The 26,502-nt window shown below is 45.2% G+C and overlaps 2 protein-coding genes across 5 annotated transcripts in view; one reads left to right on the forward strand and one right to left on the reverse strand.

Moving 5' to 3' along the window:
- Positions 1-10,352, reverse strand: part of LOC121001139 (RNA-binding protein 12B-like) — a 55,194-nt gene extending 44,842 nt beyond the window's left edge. For both annotated transcript variants that reach the window (XM_040432074.1, XM_040432073.1), the window contains exons 1-2: positions 10,253-10,352; positions 7,659-7,710 (exon numbers count right to left, since the gene is read on the reverse strand). The gene's annotated coding sequence lies outside the window, so the exon portion shown is untranslated. The remainder of the gene's footprint in view (positions 1-7,658; positions 7,711-10,252) is intronic.
- Positions 10,353-10,623: 271 nt separating this feature from the next.
- On the forward strand, positions 10,624-20,568 carry LOC121002263 (RNA-binding protein 12B-like). Of its 3 annotated transcripts, none has more exons than XM_040433649.1 (3): positions 10,624-10,727; positions 15,864-15,896; positions 18,434-20,568. In XM_040433649.1, the coding sequence occupies exon 3, from the start codon at positions 18,458-18,460 to the stop codon at positions 20,324-20,326; it is 1,869 nt and encodes a 622-aa protein (XP_040289583.1). In that variant the 5' UTR covers positions 10,624-10,727; positions 15,864-15,896; positions 18,434-18,457; the 3' UTR covers positions 20,327-20,568. The 3 variants fall into 3 exon arrangements, with proteins under 3 accessions (XP_040289583.1, XP_040289584.1, XP_040289586.1); XM_040433650.1 differs by having other exon boundaries at positions 10,630-10,663; XM_040433652.1 differs by having other exon boundaries at positions 10,644-10,708.
- The last annotated feature ends 5,934 nt before the right edge of the window (positions 20,569-26,502 follow it).

Genomic DNA, 26,502 nt, shown 5'->3' on the forward strand with positions numbered 1-26,502 from the left:
TGCTGGGGAAGGGGGGGGCGGTCGCACTGCCAGCCAATGATTTTAATACTTGGGGAGGGGGCGCACTGCCCACCAATGATTTTAATACTTGGGGGGGGGGGAGCGCGCACTGCCCACCAATTATTTTAATACCTGGGGGGGGGGGCGCACTGCCCACCAATGATTTTAATACAGAGGGCTCCTAACTTTTTTAGCTGGCTCATAGATTCCAAGGAAATTTGTCAAGCCCTGAGGTAGATACAACTTCCTTAGATAAACCTCTGCGCTCTAGGATTTCCCTTTCAAATACCAGGCTATTAGATGAAGGTGTCTCACTTCCGGATGGAAGACAGGACCCTGAAACAACAAATCCTGCCTGTCCGGAAGAATACGGGGATCTGTTAAAGAAAGCTTCCTCAACCAAGTGAACTATGTTCTCCTTGGCCAGAAGGAGCGATCAAAATGATCCTTGTCCGTTCCTGTCTTAGTTTTTCAGGTCAGGGGGAAATTAACTCTCCTTAAGGAGATAGCACCTTAATCAGTGTGAGGAGACTTATAGGCCATACATGCTCCTCTGGAATTCTGGGAGGGAACTCTCGGAAGAAGACTCAGCCGGGGGGGAAGGCGTACAGAAGTTGATTCGGCCACGGAAGGGAGAAGGCGTCTATCCGTGTCGGAGAATCTTCCGAATTTAGGGAAAATAATAGGTTGTATTTTTTTTGTTTTCCCTGGTTGCAAATAGGTCTACTTGAGGATGGCCCCAGAGCTAAATTATCTGGTTGAAGACTTATTGGTTTAAACATCATTCTCCCTGGTCTAGAAGGTTTCTGCTTAGATAGTCTGCCACCTTGTTTTCTGTTCCCTTTAAGTGTACTGCTTTGATAAAACATAAGGAATAATCAGGGAAAAAATGTCTGCGGCTAAGGACATAAGATTTTTTGATCTGGTCCCTCCTTGTCGGTTTAAGTAGGATACCACAGTGGCACTGTCTGAGAATATTTTTATTCCTTTCCCTTGTATTATGGGTAGGAATTCTCTTAAAGGGAACCTGTCACAAGGATTTTGGGCATAGAGCTGAGGACATAGGTTGCTAGATGGCCACTAGCACATCCGCAATACCCAGTCCCCACAGCTCTGTGTGCTTTTATTGTGTAAAAAAAAAAAAAAGATTTGATACATATGCAAATTAACATAAAGAGTGTCATATCTTACTTGTGTGACCAGAGAAGAGTCATATTTTCAAGCTCTGACTCATCTCAGGTTAATTTGCATATGTATCAAATCGTTTTTTTTACACAATAAAAGCACACAGAGCTATGGGGACTGGGTATTGCGGATGTGCTAGCGGCCATCTAGCAACCCATGTCCTCAGCTCTATACACAAAATCCCGGTGACAGGTTCCCTTTAAGGCAAATAGAACTGCTCTGAGCTCTCTCATGTTCTGGGAGTCCTGACTCTCCATTGAGCTCCATACCCCTTTTCGAATGCCCCACTGACAATAGGCGCCCCACTCGGTTAGACTGGCGTCTGTGGTGATTGTTATCTGCGCCTATAGATGCCAAGAGAGACCCTGAGATAGATTTGAAGGATCCAGCCACCAGATTAAGGATTGTATCACCTGAGAGGAAGCGGGGCATCCAATGGGGATAGTGATCCCTGCCACTCTTTTAGAATCTGCCATTGAAGTGTTCTGGAATGAAACTGGGCCCAATTGACTGCGGGTAACGTGGAGGTCATTCTTCCCAATACTGCCACATTCCCTGTCTGAAGGCTCGATCTTTTGAGGGTACCAGTGACCGCACATCTTCTCTTAAACCGGGATATCTTGTGCTGAGGAAGGATACAACGTAGGTTTAGTGAGTCCAGAATCAGTCCTAAAAATATGCAACTTTGGGAAGGGGTCAGTTTTGAATTTCCCCAGTTTATCTGCCATCCTAGTTTTGTCAAAATTTGTAATACTTCTTGTAGATGCGAGGTTAAACGTTTTTTTTGTTTCTGCCACCACTAGAAGATCGTCCAAATAAGAAATAACCAAAATGTATTTTTCCCTTATGTGGGCCATAATCTCCGCCATCAACTTTGTAAAGAGCCTGAGATATTCCAAACGGAAGTGCTCTGTATTGTAGATGATGGACTTGGCCTTCCATGGAAACTGCCACTCAGATATTTTTGGAAATCTGCACGAATAGTGATGTGGTAATAGGCATCTTTTATGTCTATGGTGGCCATGACCGTCTTTGAATAGATGTTTTATTGCAGCTTGTATAGATTCCATTCTGAATTTTTTGTATCTTAGGAACTGATTTAAGTCTCTCAGGTTTATGATCATTCTGAATGCGCCGTCTGGCTTGGGTACAAGGAAAAGGGACGAATAAAACCCCCTCACTTTTCCTGAGTCCGGAACAGGAACTAGAACCTTTTTCTCTAGAAGGGAAAAAACTTCTTGTTTTAATGCTAAGTTTCTTGCAGAATTCTGCATAAGATTTGTCATTTTTAATCTTTCTGGTGGGGGAGAGACAAACTCTAGACGGAACCCGTCTTTTATAATACCAAGAATCCAAGGGCTTGACGAGATTTTTTCCCAAGCCCGAGAAAACAGAGTCTTCCCCCCCCATGGGACAGAAACAGTCATTGTTGACTAGCCTTGGACCCTGAAGTGGACTGAGAATTAAACAGAAATCCCTTATCCTTCTTATTTCTGTTCTCGTCGGAAATTCTGTCTTCTAAAAAAAAAAATCTTATTTTTCCGAAAAAACTGCTGTCTTTTGGGAGGTCTGGAGACAGGAAACCCTTTTTTGTTATCAGAGGCCTTCTCTAGAAGGTCATCCAAAATTGTTCTTAAGATAATCTTCCTGGCACAGAATAGAGCAGAGTTTATTCTTTGAAATTTGAACCCGTGTCACCAGACCATCCCTTAAGCCAAATAGCTCTCCTTGCCGAATTAGATAGAGCCGCTGACCTTGCATTTAATTTTAATGCATCCGCAGAAGCATCCGAGATGAAGTCTACTGCTTTAAAGGTAACCGGTCACCAGTTTTATGGTGTCCTAACTAAGGGCAACATAAATAAGTGACTGATTCTCTTAGCAAAATGCTGGGTCACTTTCTTTAATTGACCCATTCAATCTGCCAACATCTTGTATCGAAAAGCTCCAGCTGATAATGATGAGTCCTGAATATTTATGAGCTCCTGACTCTCCCCGCCCACCTGCTGCTGAATGAGTTTTTTTCCATATGAATCAGCAGCAGGTGGGCAGGGGAGTGGCTATAGCTCTGAATTAAATATACGCTGGACTCAATGACATCACGCTGGACTAAAATCAGCTCATTAGCATGCGGCATCATTGTGTGTATATTATGAGGTAACCATCTGTCACACCAGTAAGTGAATACATCTAAGGCACTTTTTATTAGTTAATGATTATAATCTAACTAATTACGGTATATACAATCAAATATCCACATGACAGGTTCCCTTTATTAAGGATGGTGGGGAACACTGCTAGTAACTGGTCTCTGGAGGTTTTATTCTGGATATAAGACTCCAGTTCTTCTAACCATAATTTTAACGACCTGGCAGTAGAAGTAGTGGCAATATTCGGTTCAAATACCTGGGTAGAGGCTTCTCATACTTTTTTAAGGTACACTTCTGCTTGTCTATCCATAGGATCTTTTAAGGCGCCGAGATCTTCAAATGACAAAATAAGATTTTTTAGAGATCTTAGCAATTGGGGTATACAATTTAGGAGGCATATCCCTGCAGGAGGACTCAGCCTCAAAGCGGTTTTTTCTTTTCACTTTTTTTTTTTTTTTTATTAAAAATGTGTCAGGTTTTTTCCATTCTTTTTTAATTAAAAATTTTATGTTTTCATTTAATGGAAACACTCGATCTTTTGTGCCCCAGATCACCAAACATTATATTGTGGACCGACTTTTGTTCTCTAGATTCATCCACTTTCATAGTGGCTCTGATAGCCTTCAGCAGAGATTCTGTATCCTCAGGAAAAAATAAAGGTCTACCCGTGGTTTCTTCATCTGAAAACGAGTTTGAACTTTCTAGGATTTCTCCTTGCTCGTTCTCGTCTGAGGAATCTGAATCAGATACCATGGCAGCGTGACCCTGTTTGCTTCAGAGTTGACAATATCCTTAATACTCTGAAGCAGAGATGGGGATTCCTCTTCTACCACTTTATCGACACAATGCTGACATAATAACAGACCAGAAAGGGGCGAGCTTTTTCTTGCATACAACACACTCTTTTCCTCTAGTCTTTGTGGTAGCTTTCCTAGGGCCCTCTTTGACACTACAAAAATAAGAGAACAAGCCCCTATTAGAACCTGACAGAGGAAAAATAAAAGTTGGGGAATGACCCCCTTACCCCCCCCACCAGGAGTACCGGTCTGGCGTCATGACCCTCCTGGACATCTGCGCGCGGACTACTCTCATCCGCCATTATAGCAGACAGGGATAGAGAGCGTCTTCCATCGAGATCACTGATGCTTGTAGGCTGGCTGGGCTCCTTCTGACCGCATGCAGAGGGAATTTAAATAACCCAGGTCGGTTCCTTGCCGATGCTCCCATGTGGCCTCAGCAGGAGAACTCCCTCCCCCACTTCCGGAAACGCTCACCGCGTGCGTTCCAAATACCGGAAGTTGCGCTGAGCGTGTATGTCATGGGAACAAAAAAGTCTCCCCCCGCCTCTGTAAGTTGCCCAGGCAGGTAGAGAAAAACCCCGGCCCTCCTGAACACCGCCAGGAGTATCCGGCGTGTCAGCATCAACTCCCGGTAATGCTGGGACTGCCCGGGAACACCGGCTCGATGTTACATCCAGGACCCAGAAGGAGGATCCCAGATTTTGCAGGCGGCTCCTAGTGGAGACTTACACCGAACCAGGTAACCCCTATTAAAAGCGTTTTCAAGGGCTCCTGCAGCCTAAATCTTGCTCTCCACAAAATATCATCCTTTCCATAGGACAGGAAACAGGAACTGGTGGTATAGGGGCAGTGCTCTGTTTCCTGTCCTGGATGGAGGCGGTCTCTCAATGGTGCTATGGGCGTAAGGGAAACATCCGGTGTTGGGGGGAGCAGCCAATGGATGGCAGAGTGCTTCCCTAGAGTCACTTGCGACGCTAGGGAGGCTCGTCCCCGCCTGCCATTGGATGCTCCCCCTCCCCCCCCACGTTTTCATCCGCACACTCGGAGAAGCTGCAGCGGAGGTGTAGGGACCAGGAGCTGCGCAGGGAGCCAAGTATATTCATTGAGAGGGGCCCGGCATATGGGGGAGCTTTTTATAGTCTCTGATAACCCCTTTAAGATTCACCAGAAGTGAGCAAAATATTCAAAACCATCCAAAAAGGGAGATACCAGTGTGGAAGATCACACATACCAGATAGCAAGATGTAACAAGACAAACACAGGGGGGGTGCTTGCCTTAATGTGCGCTGATCTTGCGTCTGGAAAAGGACGGCCCTGTGCAGCAACCTCCTAATCGCCCTACAGTGCCATAACACCTCATGCACACGACCGTATGTGTTTTTGAAGTCCACAAATTGCGGATTCTGGCCATACTGTAGAAATGTCTTACCCTTGTCTGCAAAACGTACAAGAACAGGACATGTTCTATCTTTTTTACAGGGCCGGAAAATGGACAATCTGCTGTCTGCATCTTTTGCACAACCACTGAAATTAACAGCTCTGCAAAAAGAAAGCAGATCGGATGTGGACCAAACATATGGTAGTGTGCATGAGGCCTTAAATAAATGGGTGGGGTGGAACCCTAGGGGTCAAATTACCTCATAGTACAATGTCCCATCCAATCACCTCTATACAATATAAAAACACACCTGCCACCTAGTGGCCAGAACATTCCAAAACAAAAAGTAGACAAATATATGGTAGTGTAGATAACACGTATAGTGCCAACAGTTAAAGGGTTTCTATCACTTCGTTTGACATATTTAGGTGTCAGACACTAGCGATCCGCTAGTGTCTGCTCTAACAAACCATCCTAATATGATAGGCTTTGGGGCAGCCGTTTTGCTAAAATAACAACTTATATCTATATGCTAATGAGCCTCTAGGTGCTATGGGGGCGTCATTAGCACCTAGAGGCTCCGTCTACCTTCATAAACTGTCGCCGTCCAGCGCGTCCCTCCAGCCCGCCCATCTCCTGCTGAATGCGATCCTCTCCGTGCGCGTCTCTGTTCTGCGCATGCGCAGTGAACGTCTGACCGCTTCCCTGCTCAGACATCTCCACTGCGCCTGTTCCTCGGAGCACTATGATGTCATCGGCGCAGGCGCAGTGGAGATGTCTGAGCAGGGAAGCGGTCAGACATTCACTGCGCATGCGCAGAACAGAGACGCGCACGGAGAGGATCGCATTCAGCAGGAGATGGGCGGGCTGGAGGGACGCGCTGGGCGGCGGCAGTTTGTGAAGGTAGACGGAGCCTCTAGGTGCTAATGACGCCCCCATAGCACCTAGAGGCTCATTAGCATATAGATATAAGTTGTTATTTTAGCAAAACGGCTGCCCCAAAGCCTATCATATTAGGATGGTTTGTTAGAGCAGACACTAGCGGATCGCTAGTGTCTGACACCTAAATATGTCAAACGAAGTGATAGAAACCCTTTAAGTTTGCCATGATATTATCAGATATACGAGTAATTGCTGGTTGAGATCTGCTCAGTAAGCTAATCCACATATTACTGTTTTATTCCCACACAATGTATCATTATAAAAGACACCAGTAAGATGTGTTAGCATGGAAAAAACGGACATCTTTGCGTGGTCATGTTACAGCTTGGTGGGTAAGTGATTGGTTTTGCATGTAGAGATCCCAGGTTTGAATCCTGCGAGATACAAGCTTTGTTTCAGTTCAGGTCAGGAGCCATGGTCAGACCCATGAGCCCTTACACAGACAATGTCATCAGTCACTTATAACATCTCCCACATGGACAATGAAGTCAGAAATAGCAAGGGTTTAAATGTATAAATTGTATACGTCAGTCTGCTCCTGCCCCTTTGAAGGAGTTTTCCAGTTATAATTATATTTTATGTATGTATTCTGTATAGCTCGCATCTTTCCTCCTGAAAAAGAAGAATTATACTTACCTGCATCACGATGCTCCGGTCCTCTGCTGTCGCCATCTTCTGGTCCCTGCACTGTTTGATTCCAGCTGGCCATAAGCATTGTCATACGCACCACTTCAGCCAGCGGTGATGTGGCCACAAGGGGCTGTCCTGGTGTTTAATATGGATGACCTATCCTTAGGATAGGTCATCAATATCAGGATGGTGGGGGTCCGACTCCAGGCACCCATGCTGATCATATGCCTGAGGAGGCAGCTAACCAAGCACAGCGCCGTACCTTGTAGCTATGCTTGGTACTGCAGCTCAGCTCCATTCACTCAGCTGTGCCTAGGCCATGTGACCTATGAATGTGATGTCACTGGCCTAGGATAGGCCATCACTATAAAAATCTCAGACAAACCCTCTAAAAGGGGTTGTCTGAGATGAGCAATGAGTTCATTTTTAATTGTCAGTGCTATATGCAAGTAAAATATATATATATTCATACACACACAAATACTTGGCATCTATGACATCAGCAGAACAATGGAAGTGTCTATATCTATCACACACAACAATTACAGAGGTTACATGCCAAAAAATCCCATACCTGTATGATATGTCTGGCAGCAGTTTGTGGGTTATAACGTTTGTACTAGAACCTGCAAACATAAAGGAGAGAAAGATTAAGCATAAACATCTTACATAACTGAAAAAATATACATTTGACTGCGTAGGTGTCTGGAATAATGGCCCCCGTTGCTCCTAGAGGCTCATTTGCATATAATAAAACATCATATTTCACAGCAATGCAGACACATATGAACATGGGACCAACACAGATGTCTTCAGCTGCCAAGTGCACATGTAAGGCTACTTTCACACTCGCGTTTGGTGCGGATCCGTCATGATCTGCACAGACTGATCTGTTCAGATAATACAATCGTCTGCATCCGTTTAGAACGGATCCGTTTTGTATTATCTTTAACATAGCCAAAACGGATCCGTCTTGAACACCATTGAAAGTCAATGGGGACGGATCCGTTTTCAATTGCACCATATTGTGTCCGTCCCCATTGACTTACATTGTAAGTCAGGACGGATCCGTTTGGCTCTGCTTCGTCAGGCGGACACCAAAACGCTGCAGGCAGCATTTTGGTGTCCGCCTCCAAAGCGGAGTGGTGACTGAACGGAGACAAACTGATGCATTCTGAGCGGATCCTTTTCCATTTAGAATGCATTAGGGCAAAACTGATCCGTTTTGGACCGCTTGTGAGAGCCCTGAGCGGATCTCACAAACGGAAAGCCAAAACGCCAGTGTGAAAGTAGACTAAGGCTACTTTCACACTAGCGTTTTGATTTTCCGGTATTGAGATCCGTCATAGGGTCTCAATACCGGAGAAAAAAACTTCTGTTTTGTCCCCATTCATTGTCAATGCGGACAAAACGTAACTGAACAGAACGGAATGTTCCAAAATGTATTCCGTTTGTTTGCGTTCCCATACCGCAGACCAAACCGCAGCAAGCGGCGGTTTTCCTTCCGTCATGGGATGCGGAGCAAAACGGCATGACCCACAATGCAAGTCAATGGGGTTGGATCCGTTTTCTCTGACACAATAGAAAACGGATCCGTCCCCATTGACTTTTAATGGCGTTCATGACGGATCCGTCTTGGCTATGTTACAGATAATACAACCGGATCCGTTCATAACGGATGCAGACGGTTGTATTATCGGTATCGGAAGCGTTTTTGCTGAACCCTGCCGGATCCTGCAAAAACGCTAGTGTGAAAGTAGCCTAACAGGTCAGCCAGTTTCATAGGTACAAAACTGCTTACAGATGCCCTTTAAACACAGGATATGCAGCTTTTCTCAACCCCTGGGCATTTTTTTGGCTTGTTTTTCCTTCTTTTTATCACAGTGCATGCAGAAAAGAAAAATGCTATGAATGATTGCGATTGCCAGGTGGTATAACACACTGGGGGTCATCTATTAAGGCTACTTTCACACTTGCGGCAGAGTATTCCGGCAGGCAGTTCCGTCGCCGGAGCTGCCTGCCAGGTCCGGCCGCAAACGGATGCATTTGTCAGACAGATTCAGATCCGTCTCACAAATGCATTGCAATACCGGATCTGTCCTTCATCTGGAAAAACAGATCCAGTATTTCTTTTTTTTCACAGATTTAAAGGTCTGCGCATGCGCGGACCGGAAGAACGGATCAGTCAATGCGGAAATTTTAATGCCGGATCTGGCACTAATACATTTCAATGGAAATGAATGCCGGATCCGGCATGTGGTCAGGATTTTTGGCCGGAGAGAAAACTGCAGCACGCTGCGCTAACATGTAAGGCCTTGTTCACATCAGCGTTTAGCCTTGCCGTTATAGGAGCAGGAAAACGGAATGGACGGATTAGGCTCATAACTGAGCCGAACGGACCTCATAGACCCCTATAGACTATAATGGGGTCCGTTAGGTTTCCGCTCAGAAGATGATTTTGGAGCGGAGACAAAAGTCCTGCATGCAGGACTTCTCCGCTCCAAAATCATCTTCTGAGCGGAAACCTAACGGACCCCATTATAGTCTATGGGGGTCTATGAGGTCCGTAGGCTCAGTTATTAGCCGAATCCGTCCATTCCGTTTTCCTGCTCCTATAACGGAGCAGGAGAACGGAAAGGCTGAATGAACTGATGCACACTGAACGGATTGCTCTCCATTCAGAATGCATTAGGATAAAACTGCTAGTGTGAATGTACCCCAAGTCCCTATGCCAGTTTTGCAGCAGACAAAAGTTGCAAAAAAATTTTTATTTTTGTACGCCACCCTCACCACTTTCTGCAAAGTAAGCCTGACTACAGGCCCTGGCAGATTTATCGTCACGGGCACAAGTTTGATTTTAGGTGCACAAGAGGATGACAAAGCGTCTATCTCAGACAATGCATTTTACTAGATTGGTTGCTATGGGCAACCACCACATTTTATCTAAATTTCCATTGCTGGGCGGTTGTGCAGAGAGGACACCCCGGATGAGGTAAGCGGTGACCCGAAAAACTACGATATCACCCGGTATATGCGCTGCAGGAGGTAACACTACTTCTATGGCGTCTCCCTGCAGCCGCTGCCTTCCCCGTCACATATTTGGGTCTTAAAACGGCGACCAAAGAAGGGAACAGCAAACGCAATAATCAGCAGCACACTAATACTGACCATGGGCCCGGTCACCGTGAACGTCTCGGCTCCTCACTCACTACCTGCGACGTCTGAGCAAAATGGCGGCCGCAGAGCGTGCTCTCCAAACTGCGCATGCGCGCTGCCTCCCGCTCTTCCTAGGGAAATGCGCAGAATCAAGAGTGCAAAGCCGTCGTGTAAAACGTTAGAATTCGATTAGTCAACGCTTTGAAAGTACAGTCTACGTATGCTCCACGTCAATGGTCACACCGCGGAGCTGTCTTTTACCGCTTAAACAACGGAGGATAACCAACGAAATGTCTACCTTCTGATCGGCGACTGTTCGTTGGAGCCAATAGCTAGTCAGTGACGTCACTGTCGCGTCTAAACCAGAACGTTCTAGTCGTTCTGTGGGACTCGAGGGGTAAGGCGGGCGCCATCTTGGAACAGGTTGAATTTGGCGTTTGGGAGACGCGGCGCGCTCATCTGTTCTCGGTACTGGGGCTGATATTCGGTAACGATGGGCTGAGCGTTAGCGGTGTAGTTCAGAGGGGGAGAGCGGTTATTGTGGGGGGTGCACGCGCCTGGGCAGGTTGGTGGCTCCAGCACGCGCTCTGTCTGTAGTGCAGGAGACCCGTGCTGGGACTTGTGGTGCTTCGGCCCGTGGAAATGCAATCTTTAGGATGGATTTGCGATCTCTTCTGATGTGACCTCCAGGGCACAGGGCTGGTGGAGGTTTGAATGTGTCCGGATGTATATTAATGTTTTGTTTTTTTATGCATGCCTGACACGAGTTTTATTGTTTTTTTGCGTTTTGTGCATGTGTCCAGATATAGGGTATTTTAGGCTACTTTCACACTAGCTTTTGATTTTCAATACCGGAAAAAAACGCTCCAGTTTAGTCACCAATTCATTGTCAATGGGGACACAACGTAACTGAACAGAACAGAGTGCTCCAAACTGCGTTCCGTTCTCACACCGGAGAGCAGCGTGCTGGGACGCTGAGCAAGACGGATCCGTCATCACCCACAATGCAAGTCAATGGGGACGGATCTGTTTTCTCTGACGCAATATAGTATAAATCGTCCCCCATTGACTTTCAGTGGAGTTCATGACAGGTCCGTTTTGGGTATAGTAAAGATAATTCAACTGAGTCCGTTATGAACAGTAACGGAGGCGTTTTTGCTGAACCGTGCCGGGTATTCTCTGCTGCTCTTGTGGGCCCAGATATAGGGTGTTCTCTGCTGCCCTTGTGGGCCCAGATATAGGGTGTTCTCTGCCGCCCTTGTGGGCCCAGATATAGGGTGTTCTCTGCTGCCCTTGTGGGCCCAGATATAGGGTGTTCTCTGCCGCCCTTGTGGGCCCAGATATAGGGTGTTCTCTGCCGCCCTTGTGGGCCCAGCTATAGGGTGTTCTCTGCCGCCCTTGTGGGCCCAGCTATAGGGTGTTCTCTGCCGCCCTTGTGGGCCCAGATATAGGGTGTTCTCTGCTGCCCTTGTGGGCCCAGATATAGGGTGTTCTCTGCCGCCCTTGTGGGCCCAGATATAGGGTGTTCTCTGCCGCCCTTGTGGGCCCAGATATAGGGTGTTCTCTGCCGCCCTTGTGGGCCCAGATATAGGGTGTTCTCTGCCGCCCTTGTGGGCCCAGCTATAGGGTGTTCTCTGCCGCCCTTGTGGGCCCAGCTATAGGGTGTTCTCTGCCGCCCTTGTGGGCCCAGCTATAGGGTGTTCTCTGCCGCCCTTGTGGGCCCAGCTATAGGGTGTTCTCTGCCGCCCTTGTGGGCCCAGCTATAGGGTTGTTTTTTTTTAGGCACACATGTCCAGATATAGGTTTTTGTTTTTTGGGGGGGGGGGGGGGGGATGGGGGGGTCAGATCACCCCCCCCCTCCCTTTGTGTTAGATGAATATTTTGTATAAAAAATGACATGTTGTTTCAGAAGGATGTTTATATTTTTTTATTTGCTTGCATAAGACTTCGTTTACATCTGTGTAGGAGGCACCGTCATAAACTCCCTCAAACATCTTGGGCTGCATGCTGTCATTGCTACAACATTTTTGTCTGGTAAAATGATGGAGCGCTCAGCTGACCCGTGGGGGGGGGGGGGTTTGGGTGTCATTTGTGCCCACAATGCAGCTGATGCGGCACTTTTATTTTTCTTTTATAACTAATCAGAACAGAAATGTTTTTGCCGATGTGAATGAAGCCTAGATATGTGAAGAAAGCACCAGTAGAGTAGCCTCCAGGATAGGTCATCTCTATATATCGGAGGGGTCCGACTCCCAGTAGCCCCGCTGATCACCTACCAGTGACATGACGCACAGGTAATTATCAGCGCTGCTACCTCTTCAAGCAGCCGACCGTGGAGGTGTCGGATCCCTACCAATCTCTTATTGACCCATCCTGAGGGTAATCAATATTAAACTATAATACGTAGAAGATAAATGAAATAAGGCGGCACTGCCTTCACTGGTATAGCCTTGTTGATAATGAGAAACCGCTGCTGTGGTTAGGTGTACTCCGTAACGTGGTGCTCAGCGAAGTAGAGGCTAGGTCAATAGTTCATAATGTGGAGAGAAACTGATAAAGAAGATCGCGGCACTCACCGGAGTAGAAACAATGTTGCAATGTTGTATCTTTCAAAGAAGTTTTCTAATAAAGCAGCAACATTGTTTCTACTCCGGTGAGTGCCGCGATCTTCTTTATCAGTTTCTCTCCACATTATAGTCAATATTAAACCACTATACACCTTCAAGGGCTGCGCTCAGATTGTGTTTTTAGTCCACACGTAGGGCTGTATTACACCAGGCGGTCAGACACCTAATTGTCAGAAGAGAAGTGTCCCTTACTGACCATTACGTGTAGCGATCTCCTCCATAGTATGGGGAGGAGTGATCGCTAGTGCCAAATGATGATTTTTAAACCAGGTGAAAGATTTTGTTTGCCCAATGAACAAGCGTTTACTCGTTTGTCAGGTAATCGGCGGCAGTATTACACTGCCAGATCATTGCTAACCAGCGTTCCTACAAACGCTGTTCAGCGATGATTAGCCCAACAATCGGCTGCTGTAGTACAGCCTTAAGTACGCCATTAAAGTTCCGGATGTACATGCTGATCATGAGGGTATAGCGCCAGTGAAAGCATCATAGACACCAGAGCATATTACTCAAGTGTATTCATGCATAATACTTTCAGTATAATTCTATAGAAGCAAGATCAGGCAGTAACACACAGCATTATAAATCCGTATGATGCCATGTGATTCCGTAATGGAAAATCACACTCGCACACGGAGGGTGTTTTCCGCACTGGACACTCATCTGAAATAGGCCTTAGGGGTGAGTTCACACGACCCCTATTTAGTTACGTTCTGCTCTGTTATAGGAAAATAACGGAAGTGCCGACTAGGATACATAACTGACACGACCGCAGCTGAATAAACCCCATTGCTTGTAATACAGTCCGTTCAGTGTCCATTCAGGATCCTGTCTTTTTACCAGACAAGTCCTACGTGCAGGCCTCTTATTGGCCGGAGTTTTTGATGGAACCTGCGACAGGAGACCCTGAACTGAGCCTCCTATGCAGAAGTGAACAAGTCGTTAACATTATGTATGCCTATGTATTATTTCTTAGAATTACTGCAACTTTCCTACTCCTCGGCTAGGAATACTTGCCAAAAATGCCGAGAGGAGTATTTTTCACTCCGGAAAAAAAATAAAATGAAGTGTGACCTCTGCATCCACAGGTCCGGTCCTGTGAGAAAGATTAAAAAAAAAAAAAAGTACACCACAAATTAAACATGGTGGCCCAAATTTACTAATGTGTCTGTGCCAAAAAATCGCTCTAAAAGGTGGCACAGATTGTGCAGTTTGGTGCATCTAGAGTTTCTACACTCTTTCTGACATGCTCGATAAAGGTACAAGGCCTAAGATGCTCCACAATGATGGTGTAAAAAATCTGTCTAAGGCTCCATTCAGACGTCCGTAACGTGTTTTGCGCGGATCAGCAAAACACAGACAGCGGCAATGTGCGTTCCGCATTTTGCTGGCACTAATAGAATATGCCTATTCTTGTCCCCAATTGCAGACAAGAATAGGACATGTTCTATTTTTTTCGGGACCGGAATTGAGGACCCTGAAGTGTGGGTCCGTATCCGGGCATCACATCTTGCTGCCCCATAGAAATGAATAGATCCGAAATTGGCGGACATGTGAATGGGGCCTTAAGGTAAGTTCTCTGGATCCGGTGTAACTGGATAGTGCTGTGTGCTCCCCGGCGTAAATGCCAAGATTTGGCCAGACAAAAATGTTGCATGCAGCAATGTTTGACTGGCCGGATCCCCTCTGATTCCTGCTCAATCCGGGTTCAGTGAGCACACGTTACTGTCCGGCTATGCTGAATCCAGAGAACTAGGGCAGGCTGTTCTTAGCCAGAATACCCTGCCAAATTGCTGTGCCACATGTGTGAAAGTAGCCTAAGGCTACTTTCACACTAGCGTCGGGGTTCCGTTTGAAGAGTCTCACAAGCGGCCCCGAACGCATCTGTCCAGCTACCAATGCATTCTGAGGGGATGCGGATCCGCTCAGAATGCATCAGTCTGGCAGCGTTCAGCCTCCGCTAAGCAGACGGACACCCGAGCGCTGCTTGCAGCGTTCGGGTGTCCCTGGCCGTGCGGAGGCAAACTAAGTCAATGTAAGTCAATGGGGACGGATCCGTTTGAAGTTGACACAATATGGCTCAATTTTCAAACGGATCCGTCCCCCGTTGACTTTCAATGTAAAGTCTGGACGGATCCGTCTGAACTACTTTCACACTTAGAATTTTTTTTTAAACTATAATGCAGACGGATCCGTTCTGAACGGATCCAAACGTCTGCATTATAGGAGCGGATCCGTCTGTGAAGACATCAGACGGACCCGCTCTGAACGGCAGTGTGAAAGTAGCCTAAGTCAGCCAACAGTTGGTCGGAGTAAAGGATTTACCCCGCATCACATTCATCATCCAGCCTTGAGCCCCTGTGGTAAATCTGGTGCAGGTCTAGACAGACTGTCTAAATTGACGCCATGTTTAGGATTAGTACATTTGGGCCAGTGTGTGCCATGTGACAATTACCGCTCGGTCTTGACACCCATTCTGATTTGATTGATGTCCCAAAGGCCTGGTTTCTTTGTTACAGGCTCTTGTGATATCTGGTGTCCTGGGTTCATGTGTCTTTTGGTACTGGCGAGTGGCACTACAAACACAGCATGGTGCGGCTTTTACAAATGTCCCCTTGTGTCAGTGAGTGTTGGTAGCACAAGTTGGTTTTGGTGCATTTTTGTGATGCATTTGTATTAAGCAGAACAAGTCACATCCATTCCTGGGTTCAGATATGTACACATTACATATGGATTTTACTGTGGATTATCTGCAGATTTCACCCCATACATTGGCTAAAATCCATAACACAATAGGCACATTGCACTTCTGAAAATCCACAGCATGCTTGTCTTTCCACATGTAACTTGATGCAACGTGGTATCTGCACTTCAAATCCACAGCTTCTGAATTCACCCCTATTCTGTTATTTGAGAGCCCTTGCAGTGTATAGGTTATTTATTTTTTTCTCTCAATGTCCCAGAAATTTATATCTGTTTTTGTTTTATTTTTACAGTTAAGTTCCAAACGAGCTTCAGAATTTAAGCAGGTAAGACAGGACATGATCTTGAAGGCTGATTACTGAACCCTTAGGTCCCGTTAACAAATCAGATTTTGACATTATCAAAATCTGCCTCAAACTCCGTGGCAGAGAACACCACCGTTGTTCACTTTGCTGAGGAGCCGTTCATGGCTTAGCTCCATTGAATGGCGCTAACTCACGAGTGGAATCCGTCTGGGCACTGCTTCTATAAGGCGCAAGTCCGCTTTAGGCACAGTCGAGGCCTGCAAACTGCATCGCTGCCTCCCATTGAAAAACGGCAGGCACCATGCGGCTGCCATTGGAATTTTGGCATAGTGTCAATGCCAAAATTACAACGACAAATTCTACCATTTGAATAGGTCCTTAGTATTTTCAATGGGCAGCATGAAGCGTTAAAGGACCTGTCCTGTCCTCAAACAAGTTAAACTACTACCATACCTTTATTTATTTTTATATTGTCCCCAGAATGCAGAGCAATTTCTGTTTTTCTCTATTCCCCCTGCAGTTCTTTACAATTACTTTCCATAATATGGTAAGTAATGCATACATTTACAACCAGGCAGTCTCCAATGTCCAGTATCAAGGGGCATGAAGCTGAGTGGATCTGTCTAGTCAGATCAAGCAGTCGCAGATCTTGAGACTTTATGCTGTATTCCGAGATCACGCTGCCTTCTGACAGCAGTCCTTGCAGAGTGGTTCCAGAAGCAGAGGCCCATGCAACCTGCATGTAGCAGGGGAAGAACAGGAAATAAATCCACAGAGGGCAAGCAGAGGTTCCAATGCAGACCTCCTCTACTACCCTTGTGGCAGTGGCCTGGCTGTATAGGCCTCTGCTTCTGAATCCCACTGGCTGCTGTCTGAAGGGAGTGTGATCTAAGGAGATGATGTAAAGCTGGGTACACACAAGAGAACTGTCTGGTGATGGCTGTCTCTCTCAATCTTCCCATACATATGTATGCTCTGCTTGACAGTGGCTTCTCCTGGGAACAAAAGGATCTTTTAGGTGTAATGTGTATGGCCAACTTTAAGCCAGATCAAGCTACCGGAGTTGTCCTGTGATAATTGGACAATGAAACAGAGGCTAAGGGCTGTTTTACACCAGGCGATCAGACAGACGATTGTCAGGAAGTGTTCCTTCCCCTGCTCGTCAGTGGAGGAGACTACTGCTATTACATGCAACTTCCACTGTGTAAAGAGGACCGATCACTAATGCCATCCTTCATCCCCCTACTGAATCATTGTTTGCCAACAGCAGAGTGTGTTTAGAAAGCATGATCTGCCGCCGGCAAGTGATTTTTTTTAACCTGCTGAAAGATTACAATTGCCCAATGACCGAGTGTTTGCTCATTCATTGGGTAATCGGCAGCTGGTATTACACAAATCATCGCTAACTAGTATTCCTACGAATGCTTGTCAGCGATGATCTGCCCAACAATCGGCTAGCGTAATACAGCCTTAAAGGGGTTCTGCAGTTTGTTTAAAGAGGACCTTTCACCGATCCTGACATTGTGAACTAAGTATCATGACATGTACAGCAGCGCCCAGGGATCTCACTGCACTTACTATTATCCCTGGGCGCCGCTCTGTTATGTCCTCCGGTATGTTCGGGGACTTTGTTATAGTAGGCAGAGTCTGCCCTTGTTCTGCTGGGCGTCTCCTTCTCCTAGGCTGTAGCACTGGCCCATCGCAGAGCTCACAGCATGGGAGAAAAAACCTCCCAGGCTGTGAGCTCTGCGCTGCGATTGGCCAGTGCTACAGCCTAGGAGAAGGAGACGCCCAGCAGAACAAGGGCAGTCTCCGCCTACTATAACCAAGTCCTCGAACATACCGGAGGACGGAGCGGCGCCCGGGGATAATAGTAAGTGCAGTGAGATCCCTGGGCGCCACTGTATATGTCATGATACTTAGTTCACAATGTCAGGATCGGTGAAAGGTCCTCTTTAAACTGATGAGCTATCCTCTGGATAGATCATCAGCATCTGATCGGCAGGGGTCCGGGACCCCTGTTGATCAGCGGTTTGAGAAGGCCTCGGCACTCCTGGAGCGCCGCTACCTTCTCAAACAGCTGATCGGCAGTGGTCCCGGGTGTCGGACCCCCGCCGATCAGAGGATAGATCATCAGTTTAAACAAACTGCTGAACCCCTTTAAGGCTTATGCGCCTTCGACACTAGGCAGTTCGTTAATTAGCATGTCGGATGTAGAACATAATAATGCTGATTGTGGCACAATAGATACCCCTAGAAAAAATGCAGACAGTGGACAATTAGTAATAAAGGTATGGTGGCCTTTTTAATGTTTTGGGGACGTGAGAGGTCCTAATCAGTCCATCTGTGACCTTTTCTACTGTATGTGATCAGGTTATACGTGTTTGCTTTGGGTGCAGCTGTCTTGGATCTGTCGTTCCCTTTTCTCAGATCTTTGTAAGTTGCTTTCTCCAACCTTTTTAGTTTTATGTACTGTACAGGTCAGATGTGTTTTATATATGAATACATTACATTTTTACTATATATTTACAATTTTTGTTGTACACTTTTGTTTTCAGGTGACATTCTTTCAGACCCTAAAAATGGCTGTAGTGATCCGCTTACAGGGGCTTCCTGTTGTTGCTGGTTCGGTTGATATAAGGCATTTCTTTACTGGTTTGCAAATTCCTGATGGAGGAGTGCATATTATTGGTGGAAATCTTGGTGAGGCTTTCGTCATATTTGCAACAGATGAAGATGCCAGACGAGCCATGAGTCGGAATGGGGGTATCATTAAGAGCGCACAAATTCAGCTCTTACTCAGCAGCAAGACAGAAATGCAGAATACGCTAGAAATGAGCCGTAAAGCTAACAAGAATCCAAAGCATCCTGCTGTACCACCTTCTGGTGATATGAACCGGTCAGCAATGGTGAAGAAAGGACCAAATCAAAATAAATTCGAGAAAAAGAATTATGATTCTGGCTTGCAGAACAGTGGGCCGAAACACCGCGAATCATATGGCCAGAAATACGACACAAACGAGGTGAATTCTCCCAGTGATGACCTTTACGTATCTCTCTATGGGCTACCATACAGTGCAACAGAGGAAGAAATCAGAAATTTTTTTAAAGGCCTGGATGTAGCTGATATTATTTTTACTTTGCGACCAAACGGTCTTAAGAATGGAAATGGCTATGCGAAATTTAGAAGCGCAAAGGATGCTGAAGCAGCATTGGGTTTTCACAATCAATATTTAGGTCACAGGTTTATATCTCTATCTAAAGCAAGTGAAGAAAAGTGGGTGATGGCTGGAGGAAAGGTTGATGAAGCTTACTCCAAACAACCCAGGAGACGAACAAGGTCTAGATCACCACAAAACCAACAGTTTTATGTGCATCTGAAAAACCTACCGTATGTAGTAGAGAGAGAAGATATTAAGAAATTTTTTGGAGTACCCGATATGGAAGATTCCCAGATCAAATTACTGTTTGATAAGCACAGCAGCAGGATAAGGGAAGGCTTTGTCATGTTAAGAAGTGAGTGGCAATACGAGAAATGCCTTAGTTTACACAAAAGCAACTTTAAGGGTCTGCCATTGTTCATCCTCCCCGTCCCTCGGAAGGCAATGCTGGAAATAATCGAATCATATGAAACAAAGACACCGCCAAAACAAGAACGCCCATATGACGCTTATGCAAGAGGAGAGCCCTCGAGTCTAAAGAGATGCATATACATAAGAAATTTTCCCTTTGATGTGACTAAAGGTGAAGTTCAGAAGTTCTTCACTGGATTTTTTTTGCATGAAGACGATATAATCTTGCTTTTTGATAACAAAGGAGTTGGATTGGGAGAAGCCCTAGTAAAGTTCCCATCTGAAGAACAAGCACTTCGTGCCGAAGGCTTGAATCGGCAACAGTTTTTGGGGACAGAAGTTCTTTTGAGGCGTATTTCTGAGGGACAGATGAAAGAGTTTAGTCCTTTCACTGATGCTCCAGTTCCAGTGTATAGAAATGACTACACAAGAATTCCGCTACCAGAAGGCCCTGACAGGTCCTATGGGTTGCCTGAATTTGACCGTAGAGAGTTTAGAGGTTCTCCAGAAAGGATAAGTGGCTCTTATCCGATGGAGTTTGCTGGTGGAGATGATTCTTTTGACATGGGAAACAATCACATCGACTACGATCATTACTATTCAGCTCCTCATCGCAACTTTGATAGCGGGTCAGCAGGAGCAGTAATACACATGAAAAACCTACCATACACCATTACCACTGCAGAAATTTCCGACTTTTTCTATGGTTACAATGTCATTCCCGATTCTATAGATATCAAGTTTAATAGAAAAGGAATGGCCACGGGACATGCTACCGCCTGCACTAACAATTATGATGAAGCAATGGCTGCCGTGAATGAGCTAAATGAAAGACCTATTGGATCACGCAAGATATTTTTGACTTTGAACAGGATCTGAAAAGGTCTCAATGGACTTGGTTCTAAGCTCCTGTTTACCACTGTTGTTATGCATGTCTAGAAAAGTTTCTCACAGTAGTTGGAAAGTTTTTGTTCTAAAAGTCAGGACTTTCAGTTTTAAACAGTTTGTCATAAGGAGAAACGAGATCGATTTTTGTTAGTGAACACATTCCACATTCTGTCTTCAGTTATTCTTGTGCTACTTTGTTCGTTTTTGGATTAAAGTGCTGACGTACAACCATTCATGTCTGGAAATTTCTTTAGCTGATAATTGCTCAATACACCAGTCTTATAAACCAAGACAATGCCGTACAAGTTGGGAGGTGTATATCTGGAACTGAGCTTTTTCTTTCCCCCCCCCTCCCCCTCCACTCCTGCAAACAGTGGTATTACAAAAGGCTGTTTAATACTTTTTCCAAAAACATTTAGTTGGTTAGATTACATGATGGTTTAAGGCATTGGGTATTTATTGTAGATGGCACATCAATAGCCTGCAATATTGTTAGCAATATAAATTGCTGCCAGTTGGGTAGTAGTCCAACTACATATGTGAAGTTATGGCGCCACCCTTCGCAAAGTTGATGGTTATGGGCACCAGTTCCAGGATGCCTGTCTAGTTTCTTTATCTGAATCACTTGTGTACTTAGTTTCTAATAGCTGCTTTTTTTTTTTTGGTTAGGCTGTTGGAGAAATTGTGTGACGAAGTCTTATTTTGAGGTTTCTGCTTTTGCCTTGTGCGAAGTCTAAGTACATTTCGAAATCAGCCTCGTCCCCTTATGTTTTTAGTCTGTTCTTTTGTTCTACCTTGTTTTTAACAGCATTTGGAATAATGAGACGCTATGTAGTCAGGAATCTAGCTTAAGTCTGCTGCATCACTCATTATGGTGTTGTCCGAAAACAGTTCAACCATAGCCTTGTGAATTATCAGCAGGTTGTTACCATACGGTTTGCAGTGGCAAATGGAACAGAGTGGTTTGACAAGGCTTTTCTGGTCAACAGCAATGTCGGACAGCCAACACCTTGGAGAAAACTTGGTTACATATACCAATTTTTTTGCTTGATAAGGGGCTGTAGTTTTGTTCTTTAAGTGTTAGTATTGCTCAATTTAGATATAGGGTGTGACTTTTCTCGGAATTATAAAGCCTACATTGCCAACTAAGCAAATCTGGGATCAATTTGCTTTTACTATAGCTAGAAATGTTATTGGTGTAATTATTGCAGTCAGTGATATTGTGGTCCGATGTGAGAAAGGTATTCCTTGTTTTTTTATATATACATATGCAATTAATGTGTAACTTAAATTTGCAAGGTAGCGAACGATACTTTATTCTGTAGATGTATGATGCATACACAGGTATTGTCCCCTACCCGATTTGAGGACAACCTATTGTAGTCCTAAATAAATGACTGTCACATTTCACTATGCAGCTTAAAGACCAACTATTCAGGTACACGTTTGGTCACGTCGACTTGCCGGACTTGAGTTTCAAGTTTAGATAGGGCTGATTCGTCATGGGCAAAAGAAAGTATTTGAATAGGTGGAGAAATGGCAGTAATTCAAGGCTTTATCCAGGATAAAACGGTGGTGCTTGGCTACAGAAGCAGACGAGAGATCTTCAAAACTCGCAGAAACTAGACATTCATGAATGTGTAAGATATTATTTTTATTTAACTTTAAAACCTAGCGCAGTAGATGCAGCTTTCTGACATTGGTAATGGCCCATTTTGTGCTTCATTGTGTCATTGGGAATACTTGCCCAATTCCATTCAGATGTTTAGTTACACTGGATCACGTTACTAAAAGGTGAGCAATGGTGCATTTGAAAGCACAGCTGAACGTTTTGTTAGGTACAGCTGTCTAGAGTTGACTGCTTGGTGAAATAATTAAGTGGAGACCATGGTGTTTGAGATAAATGGAATTTGCACCATTTAATTATGGCATAGTCAGTGGTGATACGGTCATGTCCATGAAGAATTCCTCAAGAAACAATGGACATGCAAATTAATCATGAGTATCCTTTTGAACGACTGCAGCATAACAACCCTAAAGCATAATTAACATTTTCACCACTTTCCAGGAATTATGCAGTTGGTTAACAAAGCTGAACATTGGACCCAAAAAAGGAGATGAAGAAAATATGATGTATCTTGAAACCGGATGTGGATGGACACTAGCAACCTGTTTCCAATCCATTTTGCATTCTAAAGCAAGATAAGGTCGTGAGATATGGTCTATAAAAAGGTGTAGAAAGATAATTTATTTTGGGGACGACCATAGTTATGGTAGACATCACACAGACATGCCATATGAGAGCATTTACCAACATATTTAGTAGCCTTTTTTTTTTTTTTTTCCCCCTTTGTGGATGTAAGTATGAATGGAAAACCTCACCCCCAGAAAGACCCGTCTCTACAGTATTTCAGCTACAAACATAAGAATGTCCTGATATTGCTCCAGGAATACAGGTCACCTGCATCTTAATAAATCACTGTCCAATCATGGAAAGGGTTGTGGCAAATTATTAGAACTGAAATGAAGCCAAATAGGTTTATACATCAAGCACACACATTTTAACCTCCAGGCCATTCCATTTGGACTAGATGTTAGCTTTTTTTGTGTTGGAAAACAGGACCTCACATGGTATATTCAGAGTTTTTCATGAAAGAATTCCAGCCACACTGAGCAAAGCCACTTGTCTCTTTCCTTACAAGATGTAATGCAGCATCTACTGGATCTCACTCGCTGTGCTCTTGCTTGGACTACAAGATTTGGGAAGAATTTATTTTTCTCTAATCTGGGAATAAAACACCACCTGGAAGAACCGGGGTCTGTAGTTCATGTAACAATCTCATCTGTAATATGAATGTCAAGGGAGAGGGGGGAGGTAAAGAGTATGTACAGTGCTTTAGGACACAGCTGGAGTGTGGCCAAATATCCCAGAAGAAAAGCTGTGATATACAGTTGGAGTCCACCATTAACATGGTCTACCATTGAAAACAGGGGAACTGACCACTAGCCTCCTTTTGTTTAGCTTTATTGGTATTGTTTGATTGAGCTTTGCTTTGTCTATAGTCGAACCTTGGGAGTTTAAAAGGCGTTGTCCAGGCAATCTCTAAGGCCTCTTTCACACCAGCGTGACGGATTGGCTCCGGTTGCATTCAGTGAAACTCGCACCATTTTGCAAGCAAGTTCAGTCAGTTTGCCTGCAATTGCGTTCAGTTTTTTAGTTTTTTTTTCTTTCCACGCGGGTGCATCGCGTTTTGATGCTTTTTTCACGCGCGTGATAAAAAAATTGAAGGTTTACAACCAACATCTCTTAGCAACCATCAGTGAAAAACGCATTGCATCCACACTTGCTTCCAGATGCAATGCGTTTTTAATTAAAGCCCCAATCACTTCTCTTGGGCGAGGGCTGCGTGAAAAACGCAGAATATAGAACATGCTGGATTTTTCACGCAACGCAAAACTGATGTGTGAAAGAAAAAGAAAAAACCGCTCATGTACACAGACCCATTGAAATGAATGGGTCAGGATTCAGTGCGGGTGCTATATGCGTTCACGTCCTGCATTGCACCCACGCGGAAAACTCGCTTGTGTAAAAGGGGCCTAACCGTTCTCACAAATGAGGGAAGAGTTACCCGTGCACATTAAATAGCAGTAGTCTGAATAGTTGGTCGACCGATGGCTCTCTCCCCCAGCTGTGTTCATTTTCTCTAAGTGGGGAAAAAAGCTGTTGCCAGACTCCTGGTAAAGTCTTATCTCCCCTATAACAAATGGAAGTAAGTAATTGAATTCCAACAGCTGATACCTGGCGCTGGGGAATGGGGATCCTCCACTCAAATCGGCAGGTTCACCTCATATTTATGGTATGTATGGGTGCTTTGACTAGTTTAAATTGCATACATAATAACATTTATTGGGTGGTTAATAACTTCAGGAACAGCAGCAAATTCTATGCCTATGACTGCAGATCACACCTCACCAGGCAATGGCTATATACTTTTGTGGTGTGAAAGTTGCAAACTGCACATTTGTGACTTTTTCAGTGGCACTCGTATAAAAATGTGTGAAAATGCTGTTACTCCGCTGGCTGCGCCACTCTCCCGAAAAAGGGCCGGGCTGGAGACTGAAATCTATGCCAGCCAAGTGCCCATGCCCCTCTGTCAGTGGTCAGTAACTCCTTCCCTGTCTTTCTGTAAGTCAGCCCAACGTACAATATGTCAGCGTCTGCTTCTGAAATCCCATTCACGTCACTACTGGGTGCGAAAAGGGTCATTTTGCGGTCTAATCGGTGATGTTACTGCCCACAGTGGGTATTGTATGGGACATTCCCGGGCCGGCAGTGATGTGCACAAGCACGGGATTTTAGGAGCAGAGACACTGACGTAGGCAGGACACAGGTAAGGAGTTATTGACTAGTAATGCCCAGTTGCCTGGGCACTTGCAGCAATTGAAAACGCCCCTGGGCACTGGAAAGCTAATTAGTTTATTGCTTCAAACTTCGGGTTCTCAGCATCACAGCTGCAGAGAAAGCAGACAAAGGTACCATTTCTGAAACGTGTATATGAATTATAATGCAATTCAAGCACTTTGAAAAGTAGCTGACAGACTCCCTTTAATTCAAAATGTTTGCGTAGATTGTTTTGTAGAGAGAGCCTGAGTCCTGCCTGCCCTACCCACACAGTGGTTAACAGCTTTTCCTGTATACCGTTATTATACAGGAAGAGTTGTCAGTCATGAAGTCTATTGAAAAGAAAAAAAAAAGTGCTTACACATCTCCGATGAGGCCTCTTGTAACCCGCTTAAGATGCAAATGGAGCAGGTTATAAATCAACATATTGGAGGAAAAAGTACATTTCTTTAGATAATTTATGTATCCAACGAAGCCTCTGTATTGTGAACAGAGAGAAAATATTGATTTGTGCCGATTTCCATTCTGGCAGATAGTGCTCTTTCAACTCACTGGGATGCTGAGCAAGACGGATCCGTCATGACCCACAATGCAAGTCAATGGGGAGGGATCTGTTTTCTCTGACGCAATATAGTATAAATCGTCCCCCATTGACTTTCAGTGGAGTTCATGACAGGTCCGTTTTGGGTATAGTAAAGCTAATACAACTGAATCCGTTAATACAATCTGCATCCATTATGAACAGTAACGGAGGCGTTTTTACTGAACCGTGCCGGGTCCAGCAAAAACGCTAGTCTAAAAGTAGGCTTATGCAGACGTGCCCAGATATAGGGTGTTGTCTGCCACCGAGTGGGCCCAGATATTGGGTGCTCTCTGCCGCCGTGTGGGCCCAGATATAGGGTGCTCTCTGCCGCCGTGTGGGCCCAGATATAGGGTGCTCTCTGCCGCCGTGTGGGCCCAGATATAGGATGTTCTCTGCCGCCGTGTGGGCCCAGATATAGGGTGTTCTCTGCCGCCGTGTGGGCCCAGATATAGGGTGTTCTCTGCCGCCGTGTGGGCCCAGATATAGGGTGTTCTCTGCCGCCGTGTGGGCCTAGATATAGGGTGCTCTCTGCCACCGTGTGGGCCTAGATATAGGGTGCTCTCTGCCGCCGTGTGGGCCCAGATATAGGGTGTTCTCTGCCGCCGTGTGGGCCCAGATATAGGGTGTTCTCTGCCGCCGTGTGGGCCTAGATATAGGGTGCTCTCTGCCGCCGTGTGGGCCTAGATATAGGGTGTTGTATGCCAACATGTCCAGATATAGGTTTTTGTGTGTGTGTTTTTTTTTTGGGGGGGGGGGGGGGGTTTGTTTGTTTTTGGGGGGGGGGGGGGCATGGGTGAGTCAGTTCACCCCCCTCTCCCTCCCTTTGTGTTAGATGAATATTTTATATCAAAAATAACAAAGGTTATTGTTTCAGAAGGATGTTTTATTTTATTTGCTTGCATAAGACTTCGTTTACATCTGTGTAGGAGGCACCGTCATAGACTCCCTCAAAAATCTTGGGCTGCATGCTGTCATTGCTACAACATTTTTGTCTGGTAAAATGGAGCGCTCAGCTGACCCGTGTGGGGGGGGGGGGGGGGTGTTGGGTGTCATTTGTGCCCACAATGCAGCTGATGCGGCACTTATATTTTGTAACTGATCAGAACAGAAATGTTGCCGATGTGAAGAAAGCACCAGTAGAGTAGTCTCACCCATAGGTGTCATCTCTATATATCGGAGGGG

Source organism: Bufo bufo, chromosome 5, assembly GCF_905171765.1.
Source record: "Bufo bufo chromosome 5, aBufBuf1.1, whole genome shotgun sequence".
NCBI lineage: Eukaryota > Metazoa > Chordata > Amphibia > Anura > Bufonidae > Bufo > Bufo bufo.